At 45.1% G+C, this 8401-nt stretch overlaps 1 protein-coding gene across 4 annotated transcripts in view; it reads right to left on the bottom strand.

The window, feature by feature from the left end:
- FN1 (fibronectin 1) overlaps positions 1 to 402 on the bottom strand; it is a 49854-nt gene extending 49452 nt beyond the window's left edge. For all 4 annotated transcript variants that reach the window (XM_021399202.1, XM_021399204.1, XM_021399205.1 and 1 more), the window contains exon 1: positions 159 to 402. In XM_021399202.1, coding sequence (XP_021254877.1) covers positions 159 to 312 — 154 coding nt within the window. In that variant the 5' untranslated portion in view covers positions 313 to 402. The remainder of the gene's footprint in view (positions 1 to 158) is intronic.

The raw sequence follows: 8401 nt of genomic DNA, 5'->3' as shown, positions 1-8401 counted from the left end.
GAAAGAAAGCAAAGTTTCGTCTTACCGAGGGCGCGGGCAGGGCACGACCAGCCCAAGCAGCACCGCGGGCCCCCACCCGCCCGCGGGGCAGCGACGCAGACGGGGACACGGAGGCGGCCAGCCCCAGCTGCAGCCCCGCAGCCCGTGCCGGTACTCACGCTTGCTCTGCGCAGGGGTGGCCTGCGGCACCGAGGCAGTCTGCGCCTGCCGCCGGTTCTTTCCTCCGCGCCGCTGCCCGTCGCCCCCTCCCGCAGCTGCAGCCCCCAGGCAGAGGGCGAGCAGCGCCAGCCGCAACCCGCCGCGGCCCGGCATCCTCGGCACGGCTCGGAGAACGGCGCAAGGATCGGCGTCGGGGAACGGGACCGCTCGCAGGCAGCCCGACGGTCGGGGCAGCGCTGCCGTCCGGGCGCTATATAGGGCAGGCGGCGCGGGGAGGAGTAGCCGCCGCCGCCCCGGAGTTCATTGGCCCTCGCAGTCGCCGGGGGACGGACGGGGGCCGCCACCGCCCCGCCGAGTAGAGTGCGGCGCTGCCCCGCCGGCAGCCACAAAGGGTCGGGATGTGGAGAGGGGGAGCGGTCGTGCCATTTTGTGGGGCGCTTGCCTTGACAAAATGGCCTTTTTCCCCTCTTTTTGAGAACTTTTCTTTCTTTAGAGCCGGATTTTGCACCCCTTTGAAGTACACAGATCTTCACCCTTTACAGTCTAACTTAAGCAAGTTGCATACAAACTTTGTCACTTTTCCCTGTCTCCTTCCCGTAGCCATCTCTCTTGCGTTGCGGGATGTCTCTTTTCCCCACTTCAAAGGGAAGTTCCAAAGCAGAGAGTGTGTAATTGTGGCCCCAAAGCAGGAAGCTACTGGTGCAGGGAGCGCCACATGTGCTAATACAGTGCATTGCCTGGTGCAGTGCTCAAGCTCAGATCATATAGGAAGGTCGTGTTGCTGATTGTTTTCGTGATACTCCCTGTCTTTTTAAAGGGGTTATTGATCTAATAGTCCACCCTGGTTCCTGACCTATTAAAACAACAACTTTGACAAGTGTGAGCATGAAGTAGTGTTCTTAAGTTGAACATTCCTGGATCTGCATGAAAGTTCTTCAGCAAGATGGGCACCAAGCTGTAGTTCTATTTACAGCAAGGTAATTGTATGACCTGCACTGAAAAGAAGCCATAATCTGTTTGGGATGAAGACGTTCAATAGGCAGTGTACATCCCCAGCACATGCTTTGTTCCTAGAACGCACTTAGTTGGAATGGCAGGTATGTGTTCTCGAAGAAATTTCTATTCCCCTCCATGACAAACGTCCACAGATCCATTAACACGAGCTTCCCTGCTGCACGCGCACTGGAAATTGAAACCTGACCTGGCAATTGAGGTGAGCAGTGGCGAGCCAATTCCCATCTTTTCTAATTTTTATTTTTAAATCTACTGTGCTGCATTTTTTTAGCCACCAGAGACACACCGCCCTTCAAGATAATCACACAGCCAGTATCACCACAGCAAGGGAGAGCTTTTGAAATGGGATGCATCATCATAATGAGAACCTGCTTTCAGAGTTCTCCTGCTTTTTTGGGACTGAAGATAGGAAGTGTTCTGTAATAGCAACTTAAAACAACTCTGGAATTCTTAACAAAACAAATCTGGGGAGAACACTGTGAGAAGGTATGATTGTTTCTAATTGGGATGTGCTTCTTCTGGACAGGGTGTGTGAGCAAGTCCCACTGCTGAGAGCTGCTAATTAAGCACAACTGATGTGATGAAGGAAAGGGTGATGAGGAGTCTTCAAGCCCAGGAGGATTATGGTAAATAAAAATCACTCCAGGAAATCTGCTTAGAATGGAAGGTAACCCAGAATGAACTGGCTGTGATGGAACAAACCAACATGTGGATGCAACCAGCAGTCTTCCCTGTGGAGGAAGACCCCCCTTGGTGGTAAGTACTGTACAAATGTAACCAAAGGGCGCTTCAGGGAGTTTCTAACCTCTGAAGGTCTGGGCACGTGGCACCTACCAGCTCTCCACAAGCATAAGGAAAGGGTCACTGCTCCAAAGAGATGAGACTTCTAGATCCATTCCCAGCGTGCTACTTTTAGTGACCCAATTTCCAGCCTGCTGCTTTTAGGGACTATTTTTATAATGGCATTTAAAATGTGTATATACTGGATATACTCCGCATGGTCAACCATTGACCTCATTTATGTCTCATGTCATTCTGCGTTGCACCTAAGTCTTCCAGGACAATATGAGTGTTTACATAAAAATGAAAACCCAAATTCAGTCTGAAGACTGAGTGAGAAATAGTGCTAACAAGTGTGTGACTGTGTCTAATGCTTACCACAGCACTGGTTACACAAATAGAGGAACAAATGTGAGAATCTTATTTAAGAAAACATTACTGGAAGCACACAAAACAAAGTAATAATTTTCGGTGATTCTCAAATTAGTTTCTTGCATAGCCATCATTTATTAGCAGCCAGAAATAATCTAAGGAGTCGTATTTCAACAAAATTTGAAACAGTCTGGTTTTACTTCTAAAGGAATCTCTGACAGTAATTATGACACAAACATGCAGTAGTCATTATACTGCATGCTGTTAGACTTTCTGAGATGTCTCTTAAGTTATTTTGGAAAATGGATGTCCTTTGTCAGTCCTCCTGTTAGTTCATCCTTTGGGCTAAGAGGAATGAAAGAAAGAGTCACCTGCAGTCTTTCTTAGGATGAGATCACTCTGAATTTATAACAACCTTTCCATGGTTTTTGCATCCCAAAAAGGAGTAAGGATGTTCTAAACCTCTGCTTTAGCCATGGATATTCTGATTTAATTCTGATTCATGATCTTGGTCTTTTTTTTCTTCCCATACTGAAATCCTAACTTTTCACTCTGGCTAGGAAAGGCACATGTCCTTATAAGGTTCTCCTGACTTCTCCGCATATTGCTCTGCAGATAAGCCTCTCCACTGGGTTGGCTTGATTTCCTCTACTGCACACACTGCTAGGGGGTTGTGGATATGCCTGGGATGATGGTCTGGCCCTGAAACCATTCTCCTGCAAATCCTGATAGCACAGAAAGCACCAAGCCAGGTCACTTGTTATTCTTTTAGCAACCTTAGAAGAATGGCCACATGGGCTTAATTATCTCCTTCTAAAATTATCACTTATGAGAACACGAATCATAAAGACAACAGGTCAGGATTCCTTTCCTTCACATAGGGAGACCATTAAACGCTTCCTGCAGTTTCCAAATATTTTGCAAGAACTCCTGGTGCGAGCTGAAAATTTCTGAATCATCAGAATTTCAAGTCTGTGGTTTGCATTAGGTCAGAGCAGAATTCATTTCAAGGCTTGCTGAGGTTCTGCTGCACAGTGCTTCATTCACTCCTGAGTGCAGCCGTCCTGAGAATCTCATCCAGGAATCTGGAGCATCACTCCTTAAATGAAATTCATTCCTTCTGCTTCTTACCAGCAACTTCAGTGGAATGTAACTTTACGCCGGCTCTCAGCACAGGAATGAATTTCATCGTGTATAAATGGTCCCTAACATGGCATTCATTACATCTTGGCACTCTCTATGGAAATTCCCTGCTCTTCTCCCTCCTCTCCAGTCTTTCATAACTAAACCTTCAGTGTCATCAACACAAAAAACGCATTTCCTTTCTGTAGCTGTCTGCGGATTATGTTACTCTGTTTGGTCACCTGAACTACTGTAGTTTGCCACTGGCAAGAAGTTCATAGCTGCAGCTCTTGCTTTGCAGTTGGGTCAGCAGAACAGTCAGCTCCGGGCATTAAACCATTCACGAATCTGTCCCTGGAAAATCAGGTGAGGTGCCTGGGGGTGGGATTAGAGATTTTCATTCTCTTCCAGGTACAAGGCTTCTTTTGGAGTTTCAGTTTGTTTTTCTGATTCTGTAAGGAGGATTTACATCACAACTGAAGCAATAAAAGAATGGTAGCCAAGAGTCTGATGTGCTTCCCGATGCCAGAACTTCAAGGAAAATGAGAACTTCTGTGAGATCTGTGACAATGTGAACTGGCAGGCAAGCAGCACATGACAGACCCTCATCCACAGCACAAGATTATGGAAGAACAATACCAGCTTAGAAGAGCTGAAAACTTATCATAGAATCACAGAATCATTAAGGTTGGAAAAGACTTCTGAGATCATCTAGCCTAACTGTCAACCCATCCCAACCACACCCACTAAATCTTGTCCCTTAGTGTCACATCTTCATGTTTCTTGAACACCTCCAGGGATGGTGACTCTACCACTTCCCTGGGCAGCCTGTTCCAATGCATTAACACTCTTTCTGAAAAAGCTCTCGTGAGCCTTCTCTTCTCTATAGAATCATTTGAGTTGGAAGAGACCCTTAAAGGCCATCTAGTCCAACTCCCCTGCAGTGAACAGGGACAGCTACTGCTCCGTTAGGTGCTCAGAGCCCTGTCCAGCCTGACCTTGAATGTCTCCAGGGAGGTAGCATCCACCACCTCTCTGGACAACCTGTTCCAGTGCCTCACCACCCTTACCATAAAAAAACTTCTTCCTTGTATCCAATCTAAATCTCCCCGCCTTTAGTTTGAAACCATTTCCCCTTGTCCTGTCACATCAGAAACTGCTAAAGAGTCTGTCCCCTTCCTTCTTGTAGCCCCCATTTAGGTACTGGAAGGCCACTCTTGGGTCTCCCTGGAGCCTTCTCTTCTCCAGGCTGCACAGCCCCAGCTCTCTCAGCCTGTCCTCATAGGAGAGGTGTTCCATCTCTTGGATCATCTTAGTGGCCTTTCTCTGGACACACTCCAACAGGTCCATGTCTCTCCTGAGGACTCTACATCTAGACACAGTACTCCAGGTGAGGTTCTTGATAACATTTTCAGATGCTAAGAAGACATTTTCAAAGATACCCAAATCCTGTTCAGGTTGCCTAAATCTTTGAAAATCCCAGCCTCATGCGCTTGCTAGGGATTTTCTGTAGCACTTCTGGGGAACTTGTCAGAGCATCTCAGGAACTATGATTGCACTTTCAGGATGAGCCATGAGCACCACTGAATGCAGCTTGAGACAGCAAGCGTGGCGTTGCCAGCTCTTGAAAGAGGAGTTATTTTAGGCAGCATTGGAATTGTCTTGTTTTAATGACGGATGTTCCATCTAGCTGATGTCTGCCTCACTTAAAGGAAATCCCCCTCTAACTGGCTGCTTGCGTCACTTATTTTCCTGCTTTTAGAGGGTAAGAAGCCCCCAGAGACTGCTGTAGAGAATGAGCAACACTCCTCCTTCTCTTCCTCCAACGTGTCATGCTCTTCACATGGAAGGAAATGGGATCTTGCAGCTTCTTCCAAAAGCAAAGATGAGAGAGCTTGAAAAGGCTCATAAGTGGGGCTATTGGGACAAAATGCACCAGAGAGAGGTTTGCTGAGGGGGGCCTGAACAAACACAGGGGTGACAGATCCCCTACAAGAGCCAGAAACATTCTCTGTGTTAATCAGGCAGGACAGCAATGGTCATGATCTTGTGCAAACCTGTATATGTGAGGCATGGATGAAGGAAGAAAAGAAGTTAGCTGGAAAAGCACAATTTCTTATGGCTGTTATTTTCTTTGTAATTTTTGTGTTTTGGCCAAAATCCCACTTGGCGATGGGGGAAGGTTCCTAATTACAGTGGCTGCCTTTATTTCGTCATTACAGAATTCTAACAATAATTTCACTTTTGAATAAGGAGAATTTTCTCTTCTAATGGAAGGACAATGTTGTTGGAATAACTTGTATCTCCCTTAAAAGCCAGCAGAACTGTAACCTTCCCTTTTTCCACAGCACTCTTGAAAGTCCTAAAAAAAAGTTAAGTAATGTTGATATCACCACCAGCAGCATGAACTGAACTTAGCCACAAACTTTGGAGTTTGAGTGCAATTGCTTTTATTCTCTCCCAACAAATATGGCAAATCACACCAATGCTTGTTTGGTTTTAGGCAAGCCTGGTCAAAATCCAGAAAGAAGTGCTAGTGCTGGGTTGAACTTGACTTGCTGCAAGGAAGTTGAATACACTGAGCAAGCAAACAACTATTTATTATGATGATTATGGGGGAGTGCATAATGGATTGAAATTGAGAGTCACAAAGGGCTGGACTGAGCCAGCAGCATCCAGAAGGAAAAAATTTTGGCTCCAAGCTGCACTTTGTCCCCTGTTTCCTTCTTACCCCTTCCACCCAGCCATACATGGAGCCAAGGAGTGTGTATAGCTCTTTGCTGCCAATTTTGAAGGGTTTTTTTTCTTCTTCTTTTTTTTTTTTTGTAATTTCTTTTACTGTTGGTAACCTGGCTTTTTGGCTGCAGTCTGAGATGAGAAAAGCTTTCACTTGTTTTTCAGCCCTGACCACGAGTTCTTGTTGGCTGCTTTTTGTACTTTCCAGCTTCTGGGGAAGATCTTGGGTCTTCTCCCTGCCTTCGTTGTCATTTTCTTTTTCCCTACTCTTCCATCCTCTCCTTTCTGCTACTCCAGGTCTCCTGGACAGCAAGATGCTCCTTGGTTCTGGTTTATTTGTTTTAACTCGGTTGTTTCCTGTGGCCTAGCAATAGTGTCACTTCTCCTGTGGGACTTCCCAACTATTTATCTTCTGTGAGTGGGAATCCAGCTCAGAGAGAGGCCCAGAATAAGGAAGAAGGGCTGTTTCTGACTTATTCAAACCCCTTTAGGAAGACAAAGCTGTATTATCTTGCTTCTAGCACAAAATGTTGGTGAAGCAGGACTGGAACGTAATTCTATGTCAGTCGGTTCCATTCACTCCCAATGGATTGGTGTGTGGCTACCTTCAGGTCAGTGCAAGGAATTCAGAGCTCACTCAGAGCCAAGGAGTTTGAAAAAATGTGTGTCATTCAGTAAAATCTGTGCCATTCAGTATCCTAACTACATCCTTATTCAACATATAATTACTCTTACAGGTATGGTTCTTAACCTGGGAGCTCTGCTAATGAAAAGTGATGGTCCTATTTAGACATAGGTATTGTGAAGATTTTTTTTTTCCCTAGTCACTTCCATTGATATTCTTTAGCTGCATTGTCTGGCTGAGAATCAGCTGCCTCAGTCCTTCATCTCACTGCTTAGCTGTTTCTGGTATGGCTCTGTGTTAAAATCTAAATGTGCTTTGATTATTTTTTATTTTACATCTGCTGATTTGCTTGCATATAAAGTAAGGGAGCAGCCAGAAGGCTGTTCCTGCCCAATTTGTTGTAACTTCTGCCTTGTTAACCTGTATGTTCTGTTAGAGGCATGCTAACCTGAGCTTAGCCTACCTTGTCTCAAAGGCTTTGCAAAACTACAGTCTCCATGCCAAGCTACTTCTCTGGCTTTCTTGAACAGACACACTGTCTTATGGTACTGAATCCAGTTTGTTTCTCCATTTTCTCTGCTTGAATGCTGGATCTCATGCACAGGACTTTCTGTACTGATTCATACAATTTCTGCTCTGTCATTAATTCTTTGAGTAACTCCTTACTTTCAAATGTTGATTATAGTGAGCTGGACATTTTTATTTTATTTTTTATTTTTGCTGGCATTCAAAACCTTTAATAGTCTGCTATGTTTTTTGATTATAGTCCTTTTTCTGGTTTGGGGGTTGCTTTGCATCTTGGACTGCCTTGGAATTCATATTTTTAGCCTGTACTGAACTACGTGTCCATGAAATCATACAGATTTGGAGCTGATGCTTTCCAACAGTCATCACTTACTTCTTTTACCTTTCTAACAGTATGTGTGGAATTTAAAGTGTTCCTCATTCTTGAAATGATGAATTATTGCAATCACAATAAATAGATAATGGTTTCATGAGCCGTTTTACATAATAGCTTCTGCCATCTACATTAAGCTCATACTGCCAAGCCACATGTGTTTCTATATGCAACCAAAAGTTTTGTTGCTGGTAGCATTTAGCCATCAATACGTATACAGCTGGCTTAGCAGATATGTGACAGGAGGATTTCTGCTAGGACGTCACAAGTGAAAATGAGTTGCTTTGCCCAGAACAAGGAGTGATGCCCTGTGCTTCAGAAACTCCTCTCGCTACCTCCAAGTGCTTATATACTGCTTCAAAGTTTTAATGTGTTTTCTAGGCAGGTTGTCCATCACAGCTCCTAAAGCCAGCGATTCTGACATAACCGTTCTCTTGCGGAAATCTCTTCCCAAGACCAGCAAGCACCTCTGACTGGTGTGTTGGGATGGGATGGCCTCATAATTTAACCCACACATTCCTGCCTCCACCTCTCCTGGATGGGCACAGGAGCAGTCACTGGGCAGGCACTAGACAGGTGGTGGATGGAAAACTAAATCCCTGACGTGATTACATTGAGGTGATTTTAGTCCAATGTGTTGAACTGAACAATATAATTCATGTTTTTCTTACAAGGAACAGCATTTGGGCTTTTTA

Source organism: Numida meleagris, chromosome 5, assembly GCF_002078875.1.
Source record: "Numida meleagris isolate 19003 breed g44 Domestic line chromosome 5, NumMel1.0, whole genome shotgun sequence".
NCBI classification, from domain to species: Eukaryota; Metazoa; Chordata; class Aves; order Galliformes; family Numididae; genus Numida; species Numida meleagris.
The sequence above is the reverse complement of the archived record's forward strand: the minus strand, read 5'-3'. Positions and strand labels throughout refer to the sequence as shown.